Source organism: Actinia tenebrosa, unplaced genomic scaffold, assembly GCF_029948245.1.
Source record: "Actinia tenebrosa isolate PJP-AT-01 unplaced genomic scaffold, QUT_ActTen_1.0 PGA_scaffold0__85_contigs__length_37466705, whole genome shotgun sequence".
Taxonomy (NCBI): domain Eukaryota; kingdom Metazoa; phylum Cnidaria; class Anthozoa; order Actiniaria; family Actiniidae; genus Actinia; species Actinia tenebrosa.
In genome coordinates, this window is record NW_028292569.1 from 4,614,854 (window position 1) to 4,638,417 (window position 23,564).

General features: G+C 36.9%; 1 protein-coding gene and 1 pseudogene across 4 annotated transcripts; one reads left to right on the forward strand and one right to left on the reverse strand.

The window, feature by feature from the left end:
• Positions 1-2,586: 2,586 nt before the first annotated feature.
• LOC148913311 (schlafen family member 13-like) lies at positions 2,587-16,779 on the reverse strand. Of its 3 annotated transcripts, none has more exons than XM_089024727.1 (8): positions 16,695-16,779; positions 16,488-16,616; positions 14,237-14,347; positions 14,041-14,069; positions 11,344-12,528; positions 8,215-8,319; positions 5,579-6,320; positions 2,587-4,908 (listed from the first exon to the last, which is right to left on the reverse strand). In XM_089024727.1, exons 3-8 carry the CDS (start codon positions 14,272-14,274, stop codon positions 4,020-4,022), a joined length of 2,988 nt encoding a protein of 995 aa, XP_088880853.1. In that variant the 5' UTR covers positions 14,275-14,347; positions 16,488-16,616; positions 16,695-16,779; the 3' UTR covers positions 2,587-4,019. The 3 variants fall into 3 exon arrangements, with proteins under 3 accessions (XP_088880853.1, XP_088880816.1, XP_088880880.1); XM_089024690.1 differs by having other exon boundaries at positions 16,414-16,616; XM_089024754.1 differs by lacking the exons at positions 16,488-16,616; positions 16,695-16,779 and adding an exon at positions 15,060-15,287.
• Positions 16,780-16,882: 103 nt separating this feature from the next.
• LOC148913312 (palmitoyltransferase ZDHHC3-like) lies at positions 16,883-22,728 on the forward strand (annotated as a pseudogene). Its single transcript, XR_016119061.1, has 8 exons — positions 16,883-17,041; positions 18,019-18,107; positions 18,371-18,438; positions 18,895-18,962; positions 19,452-19,496; positions 20,372-20,432; positions 21,291-21,383; positions 22,703-22,728. The product of XR_016119061.1 is annotated as a palmitoyltransferase ZDHHC3-like (transcript).
• The last annotated feature ends 836 nt before the right edge of the window (positions 22,729-23,564 follow it).

The following is a 23,564-nucleotide window of genomic DNA, read 5'->3' on the forward strand; positions in this document are numbered from 1 at the left end:
TAAATTAGGATTGTGTTTTACTGTTTGTATATGTAGAATAATATTTTACTCAATAAAGCTTCCATTGTTATTAAAAGTTTCGTATTTATTCTTTAAAAAGTCAAAAATACTTCACAAACCTTTGGTCAAACTAGAGCGACCGTGAACGTTGCGAACATGAACTTTTAATTCGATAAAGGTTTGTACGTCATTGTCATGCGCAGTCAGACCAAAAAGGCTCCCACAAGTCGAAGACTGCAAGCCAAACTCAAGACACGGGTTTTGTGGGTTGTTTGTGACAGACATTTATGAGGTGCACCTTTATCTCTGATAAATTCGTACTCATGCCCCCGTTCACACTATGCCGGATAAATTTGAATCCGTAACTTTCACACCGAAACCGAAAAAAAAGTTTTCCGTCCACACATGAAAACGGATAAAATGTTTCGCGTCCACACTAGTCCAATCAGAGGCTTCATGTGAGCATGTGCATCGAAGATGAAATTGAGCCCGCGGTAAATTTTTAGCCTTCCCGCCATGTTCCCATGACGATCATGACGTCATCGTATTCGAAAAAATTCGTTTTCTGTGAAGAATTGTTCCGGATTCGCCCGGACTAGTGTGGACGGTAGGCCTAACCGTAAAAATAAAAATTCGGATTCAAATTAATCCGGCATAGTGTGGACGGGGCCTCGGTATTTTTCATATAAAGAATAGCAATATAGATATTCCCACTGCATACATCACGTCGCAGTAATTGAGGCCCAGTCCACACGTCCGGAAATTTTTGTATCCGCAAATATTCGCATCCACACGCAGCGTATTCGAATCGTTTTCACTGTCCACACGTATCCGGAAATTTCTTGATCCGCCCTGATGTAGCTAGTGCCTAGTCCCTTTGACGGATAGTTTTTCTTATTGAGCATGCGCAAAATCGTGTTTACGTCAGCGTATTCGAAAATTTCCACTCTGGAGACCGTTTTCGAAAATTTGCGGATACGGATACAAAAATTTCCGGACACGTGTGGACGCAACCGTATCCGTAAAAAAAAAATTGCGGATACAAAAATTTCCTGATACGTGTGGACGGGGCCTAAGCTTTGGGTGAGATCCGCAACTTTTGTGATAATGAGGTAAACAGCGAGGGAGAAGGACACGAGCACCACCTTCACCAGGGGAGGGGCAAAATTCGGTTTCCGACGCTCCGAACCTCGTCGTGGAGTAAGGCATGTGTGTAGAGTTCATTTGTACTGTTCCGTGCTAATTAATTATTCTGAGTAGTATGAAGCATTTTAGTGGTGGTGGTAGTATATAATAATAATGCATGCAAATCGCTATCCGAGACCAGACTCTAAGAAAAGAATAACACAACAATCGTAAAGTAAAGTGTAAATATAAAGTTTATTCTTAAAACATTTAACTTCAAGTTTTTCTGTCACTTTAGTTTACAAGCCTACATACTGGGTTAGTGTTCCTCAACAATTTCGTTTTTTTAACTTATCGAATATCCATATATAATTATAAATTTGCTACTTCGGCAATGGGAAATTTCTGATGGATGAAGCCAACATTTTCAATAAGCCTCGTTAATCGTAATCGCAAAAACCCAGCGGTTTTTACTTGCGACAGAATCGGAAGCAGTTCATGCTTGAAATTGCAAGTGAAAATCGCTCGTCATAAACTATAAGCACAAGTCAAGTATATGAAACCTTCCGATACTTCCGACCCGGATACCAGGCTAATAAAAATGTTATCATAAAGCGTGGTTCGGAAGGTTACGTCTTCTCACCATGTTGAAAATTCGAAAACTGGCGGGAAAAGGCAAAAAGGAAGCGTAGCTTACGACTTTTCTTACGACGCACTAATTTATACACTAGATCGTAAATTTCCCACGATTACGATTGCAACGTTCACGACGCTAATGATAAATATTGGCATCCATTCACAAAAAGAATCCTTTGGTCACCTCATGACCAAGTCTCAGTTGTCTTTCTCGACTTCGAAATGGCAAACCATTTACAATATATATCTTATATCACTACTATTTTTCAAATATTTTGAATTATGATAAACTAATTATACTAATTCTATAAATTCTATAAAGTTGCAGACTAATTGTTCATGGGATACAAACGTCCACCGACATTTAATTATAGTCATTATGATGAGCCCGTGATGCGGGTATTACTGATTGAGCCTGATTTTGTTAGTGGCGCGAGGACAAAGCTAAGGACACACGGTGCAACATTGCGCGCAATGTTGTATGCAATTGATGTTGCGAGCCATAACACATGACGCAATTTGTTGCACGCAACGTTGCTGAAGTAGAAAACTATCCTACGTAAACAACATTGCCTGGCCACCCCCTCTCCCATTCCACCATGCAGGCTTAAAATCTGATAGATGCTTTAGGGATGGACCATTAGATTTTTGAAGGGGGGGGGGGGGGGGGGGGTTGGGTTGGGCAATTTATTTTGTGCAGGAATTTTTTTGGGACATAATTTGAAATTTTTGTTCTGGCACGTTTCTCATGGTTTTTTTTTTCACTCTTCAAAGCTGTGCTCGATTTTGTTTTTTTTTTAAATTTTTACCCAGCCCCCCCCCCCATTCCCAAATCTAATGGTCCGTCCCTTAGGTGTTATGTTCGATTTCCTTGTGTGTGTATGCTTGCGTCGCTCGTGGGGTTGACGATAGGCCATTTGCAGGACATATTCACGTGACAGTCACTGGGCGGCGGTTTGTAGCCATATTGTGGCTCTACCGTTACTAAGCGTTGTTATTGGATGAATCATCCAAATGACAACGAAAAGCCATTTCACTGTTACGGCAGTTTGTCATTATCTACGTTTCCAACTCAATGGTTTGACTAACTCAGTGCGAAACGCCCTTTTCTCCTTCCTTAAACCTAGTAAAACTACAGTCAACTGTTATCATACACTTATTTCAATAACGTTAGTCACCTGAAAAGCTATAAAGCTGAGGCCAACAAGGATTATGGGTAGATTCATTTTACACGTTCAACCGCTTGATAACTGTTCATGGACTTGCGAATCTTTTACCGGTTACAGTCTCACCTCTTCTGAGCTCATCGAGCTGCAGTTTGTATTAAAAAAGCTTTGTATATATATGCTTTTTTGAAATGAAAAGTTTCCCATGATGCTCAGTGATCTCAGCTTTCTAGGTTTTTGGTGACTAACTTTATTGAAATAAGTGTATACAAGTCTATGAGAACCAACGTTAAAAACCGTAAGACAAGATTACATTATGCATAACAGTTGTGTCATGCAGCACAGTTTTCAACCAAACAGATCGCGCCCAGAGGAGGATCCAGGGTTATCCCATCATGCATTGTTCTTAAGTATAGTGTATGTCACCATTTAGCGATGTTTATTTTCCAAATTCTTCAAGAAAACTTAGAGATACTCATCAAAATACTGGAGTACTTTCAGGTTCAGTACAGATCCTACAACTGACTTACGTTTTTGCCAATTCAGTCGAACATGTCTTCATCAAATGCTAAAGTAGCACCTTAGAATTAGTAGTAGGAATTGCAGAATTGCATTAGAAAAAGATACACATCAACCGGTTGAAACCAAAGAAAACAATAAGCTCAAAAAGGCAGTTGGTTGAGATAGCCCTGGTTCCTCTTCTGGATCGCGCCTAGCGATGTCAATATATGCCTATTTCAAAAAGGTTGCCAAAGGCAATAGGCGAAAAGCGATAGGAGATAGGTCATTCCAAGATCCAAGAATAGCTGCAATTCCTTGAGTTTCTGATTCTTATTCTCGACAAGGACATGGACGTTAGTGTTGAGACTGATTCATTGTTCTTTGTATTTAACGAAACCATTTCCATGTCGGGATGACCATATCACCTATCGCCTTTGGCGATGACAACGTTTATTGGAATAGGTATTTGATGGCCTTGATTTAAGTGTTCAAGAGATATTGACTGCCTATCGATACTGAGAAAAATAATATAATATTCCTTGTGCTTATAAAAAGTATTAAAACTCCACAATGGCCTTAATTTTTTACTTCCTAGGAATTGAAATTATATAAAGCATTTCTGAATTCTACGTCCCTAACTTTCGATAATTTGAAAGATAATGCCATTTTTCTATCTTCGAGAATTAAGAATAGTCTCAGTTTTGCCCTGCTACAAAGACTGACCATCAGAGCATTATTGTATTGCTTTCCCGAAGTGTAGAATTCGGGGCAAAATCCAATAACAATGTCATTCTCTTCTCCTGAATATCTACGTATTGTATCAAACATTACGCCCTCTTTTGAGACCTCTTCACCATTTCTTATCAAACAACCACTTGTCTTACTTAAAAACATATCTTGAACAATTTTCATTTTCTCCATACTAGCAAAAAGAACAGTTATACGATTTTTGTCGAATCCATTCTCGACAATTAGCTTATGTAATAGAGAAATCAAAATGTACAGCAAGTGCTCTTTTTTCTGTTCAGAACTATCTGGTGTAGGCACCATGACCTCCACTCCTTCACCCATAAAATCATGACCTAATCTAAAATCTGAAGGCATGGTCATGTATTTATGATCAGATATAAATCCATATATCTCTCCAGTAGTCCTGATGATTGTGTTTAACGTCTTCTGAGAGAATCCTCTCAAGCTCACTGACCTTTTATTGTTGATCCGCTGAGAGAAATCAAAGAAGACCCAAAAGCTTGAGTCCTCCTCCTCTTTGCCGTCCCACATCTTCAAGAACTTGTACCACCAGTCAGCAGAAGAACTTGCACTGGGTTCTGCTTCAAAGTTTTGAACTTCATCTGCCAAGATGTGTTTGACATTACCGAGATAGTGGTGGAAGTTTTCATCGGATGAAACGAGTGGGGCAAATTCATAATACGTCTTCACAATGCAGAGAGGTTGCCTGTCATGAGACATTGTCTTACTCCTATAAGAACAAAAAAAGCATACGTTACTCAGTTTCCTTCCTTCCTTGCGTTCCTTTTCCTTCTTTCATTACAACTATTGTTCTCTCATTCCCTTCTTCTCTTCTATTTACTGTTTTAGTTTTAAGGCTAATACAGCACAGCACAGCACAACATAACACGACAAGACACATCATATCACAATACCCGGGGATAGGGGGGGTACTCCCCTATATTTGCTATACGGATATGTGTCGCCCTATAGGGTATGGTTTTTGGGCTTTTGGGTCTGGGGTAGGGTATCATTTTTTGACATTTTGTCTGGGATAAAGTGTCATTTTTGTCTGGGATAGGGTTAACGATTTGGTCGTTTTTGTCTGGCGAATAGACTACGCTTTCTGCCGGCACAAAAACAATAAAAACGTTAGTAAATATTGATTGCAATCTATTGAATAGCCGTCTTTTCCGTCTTTTAGTCTGGGATAGGGTGTATAATTCTTAATTTTAGTCTGGGGTAGGGTATGTAAAATCAAAATTTTAGGTCTGGGATAGGGTCAGGGTTTTGAAGTCCTGGCAGCACACCCCTACCCAAGTTGGGGTGGTAGTACCCCCGGGTCACAATACAACATAATATCATATATATATATATATATATATATATATATATATATGTATAGTAAACTAAAGACTTACTCTATCCTTGCTTTTAGGGGTTTGTATGAGCAGAGAAAAAGTACTTGGTCATGGGTACAACCGCCTTTCCTCAGACGATTTATTCTTTCAAGGGCTAGCACTGTCTTGCCACTACCAGGAGGGCCCGTTATCTTCACTTTTTCACTTTCCCCATAGAACTCGTGAAGGATGTTGTACTGCTCGAAGGTCAGCAAATTGAAGAGACCCTGGCCAACAATGTGAGAAGCCATCACATTTGCCCTGGCCAAAACCAGCACAAGTGCTTCTAAGACCTTGGAATACTTGTCATTTCTCATCTTGTAGGGCTCAGGATATCTAGGATATCTAGGATATTTAGAGCTCTTTGAGTAAATCCAAGAATCATCATGAACTTTATTGCGTGAAATAACAACAGGCTTTACATAAAATTTTTCCAGACAGCCAGCTTCCTGGACAATCGTAGCCTTCAGCCTTGCAGCCACTTTCCTATTGTACGAGCGGCTGGCCTCACTAAGAATGTCTGATTGCGTCAGAGACACAAAAACAAGAGGCATTTGGGGACAAGAAATTAAAACATCACAGATGACATCATCTGGCTTTGTGCTGGCAAGACCTAAGTTGATCTCCCAGCACCTTTCGATGTATGCTATCCCAGACTTTCCCTTTAACGCTCTCTTTGTGGTTTCAACAAACACATCCAAGGCTGGATGTTTGATCCACTCGACAGCATGGTGGGGATGCAGTTTCAGCTTTCCTTGAGACGCTGAAAAGATTAAAGTGCTTCAGGAGTAGATCCCATACAAATTTCCTTAACTACCATTAATATATATATTTGCAAGGATAAATATGATGCTTGTAAATGTTTTTAAAATAAAACGTAAATAAAACTGAAAGCCATCTTCAATATGATGTTAATTTGAATATACAACAGTTTAAGTAGTTCATAAAATCCCAGAGGGATAAAGGCTGGCGATAAAACATTGGCCTTGTTTGTTTAGGCTGGGCTGTTCACGTGCAATCAAGAGTTCTTCAATTCTTCTTCTTTTGAATAAGGATGTTTCTTTGTGAAGAATATTTCATGTGTATATTCCATGGATATACATGTTCCATGTAAAACTTCAATCCTATGTTGCAAACTTGGGGAAGTTTCGAAGCAATTGAGAAATGATTTCTTTATGGATTCTCAATTTCAGATGATGAAACCCATGGTGGAAAAAACTACTTACTATATATACAGCCATATGCAGAAATTCTGATCCCTTTATATACACACAAAAGTACGGTGGCTTATAAGGGACATACATGGTAATTTTTTTTCGTGTAAAAATCATTTTTTTAAAGCAAATCCCAGAATCCCTGAATCCCAGAATCCCCGAATCCCAGACTCCTCCACAGCATCCGAGATGCCAGATTGCTTTGGTGGTCACCCTGTGTGTTTATGCGGTCAATGATGGCCTACATGCAGAAGTGATAAGGGAATTTATGGAAGTTATGTTGAAGATATGACAATAAAACGTTTCACTCAACAAATTGCTTCAAAACTTGCTGCAGTCGTGATACCAAGCTAAAGATAAAACATGAAAGAAATAGTCAAATGTTCGACTTCAAGCAAGGATTTTTCTGGAAATATTTGGCGTTTTGGCATTCTGAATGAATGTAATAATAAATAGTCATTCCTTTGATATGCTGCATTTTTATTGCGGTTCAATGGGTAGAGTGGGATGTTTTGGGGATTTCCTAGAGTGCAATGTGAAAGATATGGTGCTAAGCCTCCAGCCTTCCTATTATATAGGTAGAGAAGAGAGTGTTTTGGGAAAAGACACTAAACAACCTCAAAAATTGTGCTGAAACTTCGCCAGAAGACTAAAGGAGATTAAGCAACAACTGCGGCAGGTTGAAGTTTTGAAGCAATGTAATCCATACATCATAACTTCTATACATTTCCTTATGTGTTTGTGCATGCTGTAGGTATCTTTTTGTAGACCATCATTGAACACATAAACACGGGTGATTTTATTTAAAAAAATGATTTTTACACTCAAAAAAAAAAAAAATACTATGTATGTCCCTTATAAGCCACCATACACAAAAGGATATCAAAAGTATATCAGAAATCATGGGATACCTTCTCTGATATTTTTTTCAGAAAGCCCTAGTGATAGGCAACCTGAAAAAAAATATCAGGTATGATATCCCATAATTTCTGATATACTTTTGATATACTTGTATATATGTACAAAAGGATCAGAATTTCTGCATATCGCTGTGTATATATATATATACACACACACTTGATTGCAGAAACGTTGTAGTATACATTCTGTTTATACAAATATCTAATTCATTCAGTATATTTAATGATATGCAAAACGGAAAAATTGCTTTATTTGTTTGTTTCATTCAATGACTGTGAAAAAAAAAATTTCTTGTCTATTAGATCGTACAGATTATAAATCAGTTGGTTTTTAAAATGGTTATTTTGCATTATGCATATCATTAGATATTTGTATAAATGTATAAATGTATACTACAACGTTTCTGCAATCGAGTGTATATATAGAGCACTAATATAATATAATAGATTAAAGAGCAATAATTATAATGACAATGTGATGATGATAATAATAATATTAATGATAAACAATGTTTTTACTTACCTGATGTTAAATTGAAAACAAACTTTTTCACTGTCTCTTTTACAGAATAGTAAGTGGAAGTTCCCCGCTTCCTCTTCTCAAATCTCTCTCTGTAATCATCATTACCTTGGAATACAAAAGTTGTAGGGTGATAAGGATAAATCTTAATAATAATAATGATGATGATGATAATGATGATGTCAATGATGATGGTATATATATATATGATGATAATGATGATGCTGCTGATGATGACGTTAATAATACCATCTGGATAGAAGAACAATAAGACAAGTCACTGAAGAATTAAAACAACATGAAAACAATTTTCAAACAAATACGAAAAATCTTGACAAAGAACTAACAGTAAAAACAACAAAAAAAACTCACACCAAACAGTGATGAGGTAAGAACATTTTGAAGTGACTTGTGGTCAAAGGAAAAGCACCACAATGCCGAGGCCCAATAGTTGCATGATATAAAGAAATAAAATAAAGACTTGAAAGCTGATATTTACGAATGAGAAGGTAAAGGAAATGGAAAGAATGATAAAGAACTAGAAAGCATGTATGCCCAAGGAAAAGAAAAAAATACATGGCTACTGGATAAAACATGAACAAATAGCATCACAGCAACAACAAGTATTTGAGAATGAGATTCCAAGATGGATGACAGAAGGAAGAACAACACTAATGATGAAAGACCAGAAAAAAGGGGCCTGTACCAAGTAACCGCCTATCAACCCATCACTTGTTTACCAACTCTGTGGAAATTAATGACATCCATATAATATCTGACAGTCTTTATGAACATCTAGATGAACAAGGACTAATACTTGTTAAACAAAAGGGCTACAGCTGGGGATCCAGAAGAACAAAAGATCAACTATTAAACTGCCAAAACAAAGCTTAAGAACTAAGAAATGATCTGGATTGATTACAAAAAGGCCTATGACTCAATACCCCCAGTTTCATCATTGAATGTCTCGCTAACATCAAAGCTCATGTCAACCACGAAGTTTGTAAGAAAGTCGATGTTGGAGTGGAAAACAGAACTGATGATCGAAGGAGAATCCTGTGGACAATGTGAAATTAACTGTTGAATATTTCAAGGGGACTCACTCTCACCATTGATCTTCATTGTATCTCTCATACCACTATCATTGATATTTAACAAGACAAACAAAGGTTACAAACTGACAAATGGCAAGATCTTGTTAAAGCATCTCTTGTACATGGGTGACCTTAAGTTGTATGGTAAGACGGAAAGAGAAATTGAATCACCTCTGCACACCGTACCAATCTTCAGCACAGACATTGGCATGGCCTTCGGAATAGATAAATGCGCAAGAGTTGGAGTAAAAAGAAGAAAGATCACAAAGAGAGAAGAGAGAGAAGGGATCAAGCTACCCTGTGGCCGACAGCAGATAATGAACCTCGATAATGATAATCATTACAGATATCTTGGAGTTCTTGAAAAGGAAGACATCAGCCATGACAAAGTAAAGAAAAGTGTCCAGCTAGAGTACAAAAGGATATTGAAGTGAATTCTGAAGTCCAAACTTACAGGAAGAAACAAGATCATGGGGATTAACGCCTTTGCCGTGCCAGTCGTACACTACACTGCTGGTAAATTGGACTTTAGGAGAGCTTCAACATCTGGACAGCTGCAAGACTTGTAAACTGATTACCATTCATTGAGGCTTGCATCTTCGTTCTGATGTCGATCCTCTCTATTTACTATGAACTCTTAGAGGTAGGGGATTGAAAGCTGTAGAGGACACAGTGCAAGAAGAACGATGCACTGAGCAAATACACCAGGAAGAACATATTTCTACTGGATATTGTCAGAGACACAGCCAAAATTGAAGAACAGAAGAAACACAGAATGAATACCATCAGCGAAGACAAAAAGAAAGGCTCCAAAAAGTATAAAAGCAAGCCCCTCCACGGCCACTACAGGACGTGCGAAGAAAAGATTGACGGAAAGCACACATACATTTGCCTGTAAAGAAGATATCAAAATCGAGACGGACGAGCTCTTACTTTTGAGCAAGACCAAGCATGCATTATTACCAACAAGTTCTCTGAGAAGTATCTACAATAATAATTATATTAATCACCACTCTGTCGTCTCTGCAAAGAAAGACCTGAAACCATACAGCACACCTATTTTTGGGATGCAAGACCTTGGCTGCTAAGGAGTATAAAGAAAGGCATGATAATGATGTTGCTCAAGAAATATCCACTGGCACTTATGTAAGAAACATGGAATAGACTGTGCTGAAAAATGATGGAACCATCAAACAGAAACAGTTGTCAAAATCCTCTGGGATTTCAATGTTTACACCAACAGGAAGATAACTGTAAAACAACCAGATATCATACTCATTGAAAAAGGCAGGAAGAAGTCAAAACTTTTCGACATATCTCAGACCAGTTGCCCAAAGAAAAGAGAAGGACCAAAGATAGATAAGTATCAAGATCTTAGGATAGAAATAGAAAGACTGTGGGGAACGAAATTAAAATGACAATGTCAATTGTAATAGGATCGTTAGGAGCGATATCGAAATAATTCAAAGAGCATTTACGTGTACTTAAGACATTGATGCAATCAACCTGATAGATATTTATACACTGAGATGAGTGCTTCAGTTCTCAGGAGCAGGATAGCTCTTGAGCTGGAAGCATTTAATTAAGAGCAATATCAATTGCATTATGTATATATTTACTGTGAAATAAAGGAGATAATAATAATAAAATTGTTATAATAATTATTATTATTATGATTATCATTACCACTGTATTAGTGTTATCATTATTAGTAATGATGGATCCTGACCAAGGTTATGCTTTGCACCCTCATCCTTGGAAACCCGGGGTAAAATACTGTTGCTCGTTTCTGGCTACCATGAACCAGTGACGGAATTTTACCCCAGGGTTTCTGAGGACGTCCTTGTGAGGACTAATTTTGCATTGCATTCAAAAGTTTCGGTTCTGTATTATTATGATTATATAATCTTTATTGAGAATACCAAAATCACATCTTAGTGGTATACAGAAAATAAATATAAAAATAACCTATATCATTTAAACAGAAAAGATAAATTACTTTAGCAATAACAAAAATCCAGGAATGATAATTTTTTACCTGTAAAACTAGGCTTGTGTAAAGTCAGCCACTTTTCAAAATCCATCTGCACTATTTTATTGTCTTCATTTAGCACATGAGCAATTGGCTCGTCTGAAAACACATTGCCTCCAAATTTACAGATATGAATTCCTATGACAAAAGTGTTGTCCTCTGCTCTATCTACAGGGAAGAATTCATAGTTATAGTGCTGATCTTTAACAGGTTTAACCTCTTTACCAGAATATTGAATCGATAGTTTTGAAGACAAACATTCCTCAATCTTACGACAGATGTTTTTGTTTTCTTCATTGTTAACTTTTTGACCAACGATGGATGCATTATCTTTTACACCAAAGTAGATGGTTCCACCAGCAGTATTGGCAAATGCTACTACATATTCCCTCAGTTCCCGGCGAAGCAAAGTTGCTAAATCTTTTCCCGTCAGATGCTTGAATTCTGCAATCCTTGACTCTGGAAATGGCATTTTGCTGTCAAGGATGAATGATGTCATCTTATTTTCATCACTTACACAGCAGCATGTTGTTGTTTTTTCCTTAAGGATACTGCATATTTCAGGGTAACTTGTTACACGTTGATTTCTAGTTTCACAGCGTTGAAGAAGACATTTTGAATCTTCAGTCAGAACAATTGAGGATTTCCTAACAAAAATGAAGTTCAATCCTTTTAACTCCTTTAAGTTGCCTTGATAGTCAAGGATTTCATCAAAAGTATCTGGATTTTTTACTTGCGATAACTTTTTGTCTCTCATTTCTTGTAGTTTGTTAATCCATTTATCTTCATTTTCAAAACCTTCTTCTTGTGCTGCTCTGTTGTTAAGTATGATGACACCACCACAAGTATTTCTCATAGCAGTTTCTGCCTCTAAAACTTTGCTTAATCCAGCTTCTTCCTTGCTCGCTTTCTCGCTGAAATCTACATCTATCAACAAAACGTTTTCTGCAAACAATTCTTGAAGACCAATGAGATCTTGAGGTGGTTTATCAGAAGCCTTAGTAATGGTGTCCATTCTCTCTTGACTGGAAGTAGCAGATTCTTGATTCATAATATCTATGTCCATTTTACTCTCAGCTGGGTTGGGTACAGTTGAGGACCTTTCAGAGGAATTACCTCGTAATTCAGGTCGTTGAGCAATTGCTGTGCCATTTTTGTCTGTTTCATTGTGTTTTCTCCTCTTAGAAGACCCTATAAAGACAAAAAAACTTAAAGGAATGAAATCTTCAAATTTAACCATGCAACCTCGATTTCATCTGAGATAAACTTAAGGTGGCTCGACCCCCTCACGCTTGACCGCTACCTTCCACTTTTGGAACGCTAGTGCATAACATCATTGGGTACTGACGCAGCCAAGCGAGATGAGACCGTGCATGGTGCGAAAGAATTTGATGTTATGATCATTAGCAAACAATAGAATTCCCAGAGCATCAAATTGTTGGGAAACGATCAATGTTTTCTGTATTTCTCGTTCGCTTTAGATCGCTTCAATAGTCTTGCAATTTTGTGTAATATTAGTTTAAGTTCAAATTTGTATCCTGACGTAATTTTGAGAGAAATGATCAGTGAATTTTAGAATAATGGAAGATCTAGTAAGATTGACTAGAAAACTGCGATGACAAGTGCGCATCAAATGTTTACCCCGTCTTCTGCACTATACGTTTTCACAAAATCGCATAAGTCGATTACCTTCAAAATGTTCCTTTTAAAACTAGATACAGAGTAAAACTAAATGAGCAATGACTTTTGTGAATATATAGCTCTGAAATATTAATTTCGGCCGTATGAAATCCATTTTGTTTAGTTTTGAAGTAGATTATGCACTATATTTAAATAGTCTCAAATGTCTCATAATTAGCTAGATAGATTTTTTCAAAAATCCCCACAAATGGAGGCATCTAGTACATAATTATGTGGTACGAAGCATTTTAGTGTTGAACGCTCTGCAAGGCTAAAATTATTTTCTAAACGAAATCAAATATTTCATCATAATCACGTGTTATGACGTCCGATCTCATAAAAAACTGCATCAAACATTAATTAAATCTTTATGTGACTTATGTGCAAAAAAGATTTGCAATCGGATAAAAGACGTTTATGCACTAGCGTTCCAAAAGTGGAAGGTAGCGGTCAAGTGTGAGGGGGTCGAGCCACCTTAAATCTATGTTTACATTGTTTTATCCAACAGCGCTTTTAATAATTCTGCAACCTACCAACTCAAGACGTCTGGCATCTTGGCTTCAATCAATCAAATTTACAACAGGCCAAGCTCATTCCAATCTGCACAATCGATAATAGCATCCCCCCCCCCCCCCCCCCCCGGGCCCTCAACCAATCAGAGACAACCATTCCCTCACCTTTAAATGGACACTGAGGTATTTTGATTCCAATCGTAAAGTTAAAATTAAAACATTAACATGTGCAAGAAAATGTCTTTTAATAAATATGTTTGAGTTTGTTTTTATTCTTGATCTTCAGGATTTTATCCCAATCAGGAAGAACTATTGGCACTTCGTAGCCATGTTTACCACGACATGTGAAAGTGGCTGTCAAATCGCAAGAATTTTTCAAGCAGTCGCTCACAATCTAATTCAACTCAGCCCGTTGTGAGTTTGATTGACGGAAGCCAGAACGCCAGACGTCTGGAGTTGGTAGATCACAGAATTATAAAAAGCGCTGTAATTGTAGAGAAAATCTACATACCTGTGTCGAGATCTGGAGCTCTCTTTGGACTAGAAATTATAAAGGTAAAATAAATTACTTAGCCAACATGAATAAGCTATAAAGATAATATGCTAATCATTTTAGCTTACAATATGAGGAAGGAAAATTAGAAGAAAAAAAGATGAGTTCTTGAAAACCACGACCCTAAAATACTTACTGTAGTAGTATATCTTACCTTTTGCCCTTGGGGGATGAACTCTGGCCTCTCTGCATAGTAAAACCAGTGTTAGGAGCACTCTTATTCCAAGGATAAACTACTTTCTTTAAAGTTGCTCATTCTGTATTTCTATCAATGAAACATTGTTTAGCAAAATTTCAGTATGATTCTAAAATACCTGAAAAGTTAAAGTGCCTATGACCCCTAACTCAGTATTTCATAAAGTGAATAGTTGAATGGCAAAAGATTTTTATATGATCATGATTTGAGTGATACTTCTTGGAACTTACGATGTTTTTTAATGAGTGTGATGTCATAGGAGGCTATTGAATTTAAGTTGTAGATTGAAACGCTGATTACTATGAGAAAATGAATTTGCAATAACCTTTCTCTAAACCCTTGGTAAGACAATGATGTTCTATACAGGATGATTTACTGCCCCAGAAAAGTTTTGTATATTTAATAATGACTACTATGACACCACCATTCATTAAAATAATGGAAGAATAAACCAAATTGATATCTCCAAGATGCATCACTCATATCATATAAAAATATTCTACCATTCAACTATTCACTTCATGTAGAACACTGAAATATTGGATTAGGGTATATATAGGCACTTTAACAGGATTTTTCATGAGGGCTTTTTGTGTATACTTATTTCAATAAAGTCAAACACCTGAAAAGCTACAAAGCAGAGACCGACAAGATTATTATTGGTACACACATTTTACATGTTTCAGCTGTTTCAACTGCTTTAATAACAGTTATTAAAGCGGTTGAAACATGTAAAATGTGCGTTGATGGATTTTAGATCTTTTACCAGTTACAGTCTCACCTCTCCTTTGCGTCCTCAAGCTGCAAATTGTATCAAAAGCTCTACTTGTTTGAAATGAATTGTTTCCCATGATCCTCATTGATCTTAGCTTTCTAGGTTTTTTGGTGACTAACTTTATTGAAATAAGTATATCATATTGAAATAAGTGTATATTAAATGTACATACTGCAAACCTTCAAAAATAAACCCTCTGAACCCTCAAACATCAACTTACAAGACAGTAAGTCTTGTTTAACTCATTTTTTAAACATTTATTAGCATTGTTTTGAAAATATCTCCAAATAATATCTCATTTTGACTACCTTTCTATAATCAGACAAAAGATTTTGTAACTTTTTGCAAATTTTGAGATGAAAAGAGGCATTTTTCGAAACATGCTTAAGATTTTGTATTGCCTGACCTGGTTGGTTTTGTTTCAAATTTGACAAACATAGACGACTTTGTAAAAATGAATAAACAAAAAATTATTTTGACCTTTTTAGTTTCAAAATCAATTCAAAATATATGTTTTAGGGTCCCTGGAGATTACAAAGATAATTCCATAAGTTTCAAGGGAATGTATAAAGTACTAGAACCCAGGTTCGTGCAGACATGAATGGAAAATTTAGATTTAGTTGCATATAGCTCGTAATACTAGTAATAGTACTGTGTCAGACCCCCTATTTTTTCCTTTGCATTCAATTAGCTTTGAATATCAATCTTTCAGTTAGAGAAATAAAAATACTATGTCCACACTGTGGGTCACACCAAATTCTCAACATTTATAACAATGAACTACTTTGAGGTTTCCAATTGCATATGACTTTGCTTCTAGAATTCAGTCAAGGAAGCTACAAACTCTCCCGGAATATCTGGGAGTCTAAAGATTTTGGATCTCATCTCCAGCCCGGTTTGTGTCCCTAATCTCAAGAATAATCGTCATTATTGAAGTTAACTGTTTTTTTTTTTTGGCTCAAGAATATTCAAACTTGGAACCTTGTGTCATCACTGCTTGCTCTTCTGTATCCATCCTCCAGAATAGATACTTTGGGGTTGGAATAACTAAGTATGTGAACACAGTTTACCCAGGGTGTAATGTTTGCCCATTACAGACCATGTGTCATTCCAATGAGATCCATTTTCATGTCTTCTCATTAAAGTAATTATTACTTTCTACTAGGAAATGACATGTGGTCTGAAATGTGAAAACAGTGTGCTCGAGGTGAAGAGATCTGTTAATGAATACCGCGACTGAATATTCAACCAAACTCCAATGGAAAACTCTAAATTTCTTATGGACATTTTTCAAACGCACCGTTGGCTGTTCTAGAAAATGAAACTTTCTGTTGCACAGCAACTTGGCAAAATTACCTACCTTCTGCTACTTGGCGAACACAGAACCTAAAACTTAACTTATCATGACGTTTTACAGTACATAAGCTTAGTTACTTTAGAAATTGAGCGGATTTCCCCTCGAGGATTTGTCGTTGTTTTCCAGGTTTGTTTGAGCTTCTATAGCTCTTTGATCCCTTCCTTGTTCGATTTGCTTTACGTGCCAATGTTTCAACGTAGTTTTTGCTATTTATGAAGAAAGAAACTTAAAATCAACTTAACATGACATTTTAGTAATAAGTAGTAAAGATTTAGAGGGTTTACCATCGACTAATTAAAAGCTTGTCTTCTATTCCGTAGCGTCCCAATGTCGATTTGCGCGCTTTTAACTGGATTCTCGGGAATTATACATACTCGTCTCGGTTTGTCTCGGTAGTTCCAAGTGTCTCGTAAACCAATCGTAATGGTTCGTTACGAAATCGGTTTTTCCGATATCCTGTGGTTCTTCTCAGCCCAACTGGTCTTCCTGTGGTTCCTCCTTCAAAATCCAAGATGGCGGTGTTTCGTCGCGATCCTTGTGGCATTTGCTGCATAATCCTCACTTATTCCGCTGTTATTTACGCCGACTATTGTATCGTCAACCATGTTGTCATCCCAACTATCTCAGACAGGTAGTAAGTATGATTTTTTTTTACCGAAACAAAAAAAATTTTTGAGGCGAAGACGGAAGCTTTGAAGCTTTTATTTTCATTCTGACATTTTAATGTCGGTATATGATGAAAAAGTGCTATTTCTTCTGATTTACTTTGTTTTTCTTGAACAAAAACGAAGAAAATAAAGGTTAAGACAGGTAACCTACGAAAAACAGAGACTTCTACGCTCATTTATGGCATTTAAATATGAATTTAGTTGGATATATTAGGACAAAGATTAATAAGCTTATCATTTAGTTAAGCTTGAATTGTTTTGTGGGCCGCCTTAGTTTTACTTCAGCTGGAGAAAACGATAGCTAAAATTCATTCATTATTCATTCGTTTTATACATAATTTCTTTGAGTAAAAAACAAGTATCGTATGTAATTTTCATAGACGTTACAGTGAAGACGCTCGAACCGGTACCTTGAACACTTTGAGTTTTTTTCAGGCTATCATTTCATGAATTTTGGCCTGTTTCAAGCCCTCTAAAATGAAACACTGAGTTCGAATACAACTGATCAAATCTCCTATCGATTGGCTCAAGGGATTATTTACAGTATGTACTATAAAAAAAGTGACGAAAATCTTTCTGAAATCTTTCTGCGATCGTTCTGAAAGCATTTTCATTATATCGATAGCCGTTAAGGCTGCGTTCATAATGTATGGCAGAGGGGGGGCAGGTGAAAATTTGAAATGTCCAGAATAATTCTCAACACCCCCTTTTAAAGTCATGCAAGAAAATACGATCCCCCGCCCTAAGCAAGGCTTGTAGCTTCTTCCAAAAATTGTGTATCCCCCCATTTTTCTGATAAAAATTTGCCCATCCCCGCCTTTTATCTATCAAAAATTTCCCGATCCCCCTCAATTTCACCTGCCCCCCCCTCTGTCATACATTATGAATGCAGCCCAACAAAATTATGTAACTGATTGTTTGTTTTTTGTTTTTTCCCCAGCATCTGGGGTACCATTCATGTGATCATATTCAATATTATAGCATTTCTACTCCTGTTTTCACATTCACGGGCCTCTTTTTCAGACCCAGGTAAGGAAGACAGGGTGGAGGAGGGTTTGTTAATTGATCAGCTAATCAAACTATCCATTTATCTTCCTATCCATCTATCCATCCCATTTATCCATCCATCCTCACATCAGTAATTATGATTGATGCTCATTGGTGCAGAAACAACCAATCATAAGCGTATGCTTTAATTACTTTAAATCGTGTGGAAAAATGAAGTTTATGTATGTATATATGTATGTATGTATGTATGTACGTATTACAGTCTTTAAATGATTATTTTTCAGGAGTTGTTCCCCTACCGACTGAAAGCCTGGACTTTTCAGAAATAAATAAAGCTCGCAATTCTGAAAATGTAAGTTAAAAAATTAATTGATTTTAGTTTGTTAATATTTTATATTAAAAATGTATTGGCCTGGGGGTGGGGGGGGGGGGTACTCCCCTATATTCGCTATACAGGTACGTGCCGCCAAACAGGATATGCTTTTCAGCGATTCTACTCTTGAACAGCGTATATAAAATCACGCTCGCTCTGGAACAGGGTATATGAAATCACGCTCTCTCCTCTCTGGAACAGGGTATCCATTTTCGCACTACCGGAACAGGGTATGGTTTTCAGCGATCTTGCTCTGGAACAGGGTATGAATTTCAGCGATCTTTACTCTGAAACAGGGTCAGGGTTCAGAGGGCTCAGCGGCACATCCCTACCCTAAACGGGCAAGAGTACCCCCCAGATGTATTGCACATAGCCTGGTTGGGCTTCCTGTAGTTCACATGGTTAATGTTTTATTTTTTATGGTTGTTGCCGTAGGGTGAGTCAGAATGGACAGCATGTACTAAATGCGAAGCTTATAGACCACCCAGAGCACACCACTGCAGGTACTGACAGAGATAATTATTGCTATACCTTGAAAACCAGTAGACTGTGACACGCAGCTGCTTTCTTCTTGGTCCATTGGCTATCAAAATCTTTCACATGTTTTTTATCAACCATCTATATAATGTTTTCAAAGATAATGGTCATGAGAGACGTGAAAATGACTTCGTCTAATTGGCATAAATTTTTTAGAAACAATCTACTGATTTTGAATTTATATATCCTTATTTTACCAGTGGAGACAGTTAAGAAGACAGCCAGACATTGAACTTTATTCTTTGATAAATGACAGACAGACGAGGAGAATGAATAAATGGATGATAGACAGACAGATAGATAATCTTTATTTAAGCACAAACAAATTCATAGGTAATGCAGAAAAAAAGTAAATAAATAAATATTTAAGCTACAGACAGACTAAACTAAAAGGGCATTAAAATATTAAAATTTGAATCCGCAAAAATGTACTAAATCTCTTTGTTTTCATTTAGGATTTGTAGAAGGTGTATCAAGAAGATGGACCATCACTGTCCCTGGTATGAATAATTATGACTGACAGTAGTTGGATTTTGAGATGCTATTAACACTGTCAAAAGGATCATGGGCAGGCATGGGAGCCCTGCAATTTTTGGCAAAATGCAAGCAAGCAAATCCTATAGATGCTTTGCACCATGACGTGATGGCAGCCATGATGGGAGGCAGGAACAATATTGAATCTGCTCTCATCTGATTGACATGAGAAATTTTGTTTGCCAGGGGAGAAGACTTTGTTGTGCCTCCTGTCATGGCTACCATCGACACATTTCATGGATTGTGACTGTAAAACTTCTATTGTCACATTAACGAAGGCCACCCAAACAAATTTTAATTCACAAATTACATTTTTTTGAACTGGTTAACAGATGAATTCTGGATTTAAACTGTTTTTTTTCACTCGTGATTATGCACTCCCTCATATAAAATCAAATATATGCTTTTAAAGAGAAAAAAATGGAAATTGGCACAGAATATTTTTGTTTACAGCCATTCTCAATCACACGCGCCGATCTAGCGATTGTTTCTGTCACGACAAAGGAGCTTTTGGTGGACGTCAATCAAGGCGTTTCCATGACATTCTAAGGCATGTGCCCTTATAGCTTTGTGTTTTCTGACAATGTTATGGAAACACCTTGTGATTGACGTCCACCAAACCTTCTTCGTTGTGACAAAAACGATCGCTAGAGGACGCATGTGTTTAAGAATAGCTGTAAATACACAATTGTGATTGGCTAGTTTTTACAAACATTTGTCTGGGTGCCCTTGGTTGGTGTAGTTGCACTGCAAAAAACTTGAAAAATAATAAAACTTACAATGCTAATATGTAACTATCACACAGTATAATGTCTAAATAATCTATTTCATTTGTTTCCAGGATCAATAACTGTGTTGGGGAAAGCAATCAAAAATACTTTTTTTATTCTTATTCTATACAGGTATGTAACTCACACTCATAAAATAGTAAATACCATTAGGAAAAAAAAAATGTTAAACCTATCTATTAAGCTTTGGCTATTGTGGCATAGTGCTTGAAACAATCACAATAGAGCTAGTAATAATGATGATGATGATGATGATGATGATGATATAACAGTTTTTATAGGCATTACGAAGTCTTAATGTCTTTACAGAAATCCAAAAACTCTCCAAAAATCCAAAAAAATTTATTAACAATCTTAGACTCTATAATAGATGAAAATATGATATGAAATTAAAACTTAGAATCACTTCATAAAAATTAAAAAGGCACCGGTATCTATGACCAAGACTTCAATGCAATTTCCTTTCATTTCTTTTGATATGTTGTTTCTTTTATTATTCTTGTTATTTCATTATGTCATTAGTAGCGCGAAAGCTTGGTTATAAAATAAACAACGTGGAAGAAACAAAAATATAAATAAAATGGTCAAACCTACGTACCAAACCATTCTAGACAATGTCATTAGTCATTTTTTGTTATTTCTATTTATTTCTATTTATTTATTTCAAAAACTTTGTAAGAAAAAACCCATAAGCAATATTGTTAAACTTTAATTAATAATAATTCTAAAAATAAGTCTAAAACTTTTTTTTAGATTAGAACTTAGAAATTGATTTTTGTGGAGAAAGGAAAACAAGATAAGGTGGAGAACAATCCTTGAAGTACAGGAAAAAGTCAACAAACAACTTTACTCACATATGAAACTGAGTCCAGGAAATCAAACCCAGCTCACATTGGAGGCAACCATTAGCAGTGCACCCGACCTGTCTTCCCTTGATTGAATCACTAACTGTTCTTTCCTCATTTTTCTAAGGTTTACTTAGTTTATATGCTATTATCCTGGTAGCTGTGTCATGGACAAAAGAGTGTGTGCAATGTTCAAAGAATATGACAAGAGGACAAGATTGTAAGTCATCCACCCCTCCCCCTCCCCCTGCCACCCATGCCCACCCTTCCCACGCACACACACTTGCCTTTTATCCTGATAGCTGTGTCATTTACAAAAGAGTGTGTGCAGTGTTTGAAAGAATATGACAAGAGAACAAGATCGTAATTATTCACTATCCCCACCCCCCCTTTCCCCATCCTCCTAACTCACGCTGCCTATGGAGCTTGTTATTTGTTATCTCTAATCGCTCTAATGGGTACAGCAGGGCCCAGTTGTTCAAAGGCCGATATAGTGCTAATCCTGGGTTACCTCTTAATAAGACCTATAGAGTTACTCCTGGATTAGCGCTAACCCAGCTTTGAACAACCGGGCCCAGTGGTGGCAGCTCAATGGGTTTGAACTGAAAAGCATGCAAAGGGAAACAACATTCCTGTCTGCTCATTTCTGTCTGTCTGTCAATAATGAGAACACGAGTTGGTCCTTATTTATGATGTCAGTAGTATCTAAGCCATCATCTTGATTGATTGATCTCATCTGTCTAATTGTGTCTGTCTTTTCATCACTCTCTCGGTCCGCTCCATCCATCTGTCTTGTGTGTCCATGCAGTCAGTCTGTCCATATTTCTGTCTGTGTCATTCAATAACTGAGTGTCTTATTTACTGACCATTAGTACTATCTACACCATCATCTTTGATGATTGAGTCTTCTTGTTTGGTCTTTTCGTTATGGCAATGATTGTGACCAGGTAAGATTTGTTAATAGATTTCCACAGTAACCTTTACTATTTATTTCTATGGCATGGGTTTACCTTTTGTATTATGATAAGGAATGATCACCATCACCATCAGGATTGATTGTAATGATGGTGACAGTGATGATCATGCTGATATGATGTGCTGATGATGGTGATGATGATAAGTATACAAGACTGAGATATGATATTGGTGATGATGATGATGATGATTGATGATGGCGTTACTGGAGGTTGATGCTGATGATTGAGATATTGGTGGTGATGATGTATTTACAGTGTGGGTGGCAGTAGGCTAAACGCGTTATCTTGCACACTACCGGTCCAAAGGTCGGGTCATGGTTCGAGCACTCTCTCCGTTAAAAATAAAATGTGAGTCGAGCGTTTTGTGTGCATGGAATATGGTAAGGTAGTGGAATAGAACTTAAATTAAAATATTATTTTTGAATCTATTTTATGATAGAGTAGTGGTTTGGTGATGATAGTGATGATGTGTGATGATCGCTGATGATGATTGACCTGATGATGATGAATTAATACCTCAAGCACATTTAACACCACATTAGTGCTTTCGTTATTGTTGTAGTTTTCAACAATCACGGAAGACCTTAAGCAGTGAGAAATCAGAAGCACAAAAGAAAGTAAGAACGAGTAGAAAGCCAAGGACAGCACTGTTGCAGAAGGGGTTGGAAGAGGGTTATGCTAGAACGTAACGTAAAATACATTTGCATTTGGTCAAGTCCTGAAACAATACCTCAAGGGCTGATGTGCATTTGATACATAAATCAAAATTTAATCCCTGAAACAATATTATGAGCTGAATAAGTAGGAAACAGACACAAGTTTATTCAAAGACAACCCCTTTGGGATGTTCGAAGTCAGGAGCATGCAGTGCAACTCAAGGATAAGAAGTTGGCGGGTTGGTGTTGTGTGAGGAAGCGAGTATCTGTATCACATTGATGTAAGAACAGGAAGCAAAAGACACCATAGAAGTGCGAGGGCAAGGGAATACCATGCACACCCTTGAGTCTGTCCACTTAGATTAAAAGTCCCTCGTGTTAATTGGCGAGGGTTATTACACCAAACCAACCTATGACTTAAACTGATAGGTGATAAAAAATCTTTATTTGAATTATAGACTACAGGGTTCCCAGGGTTCAGGGAAAGTCACGGGAAAAAAAACACAGTCTGCGGAAACAAATATAAGGGAATTTTTTATTTGGTCAGGGAAATTGCCCATTTCACCTAAAGTCAGGGAATTTGTTTAAAGTTAACCATGAGTATCGTGTGATGATACTCATTACTGTTGCAATTTTCGAAAGCTGATAAATATTTTCAATTAATGAAAAAAGATTATTGAAAGGATTAGTCTCCTTATGCCGGACAGTTTTAATTCATTGTGTATCGTGCGTTAATATAAGAGACGGGCCCTAGGTAAAAGTTAGGCA

Excerpts from the sequence above, each read along its gene's own strand:
- LOC148913311 (XM_089024727.1), bottom strand. The coding sequence starts at position 14,274 with ATGCAGAGAGGCCAGAGTTCATCCCCCAAGGGCAAAAG. Across the intron at positions 12,529-14,040 it reads AGCTCCAGATCTCGACACAG|GGTCTTCTAAGAGGAGAAAA; the intron begins GTATGTAGATTT and ends TTGTCTTTATAG. Across the intron at positions 8,320-11,343 it reads ACACAAGCCTAGTTTTACAG|GTAATGATGATTACAGAGAG; the intron begins GTAAAAAATTAT and ends TTGTATTCCAAG.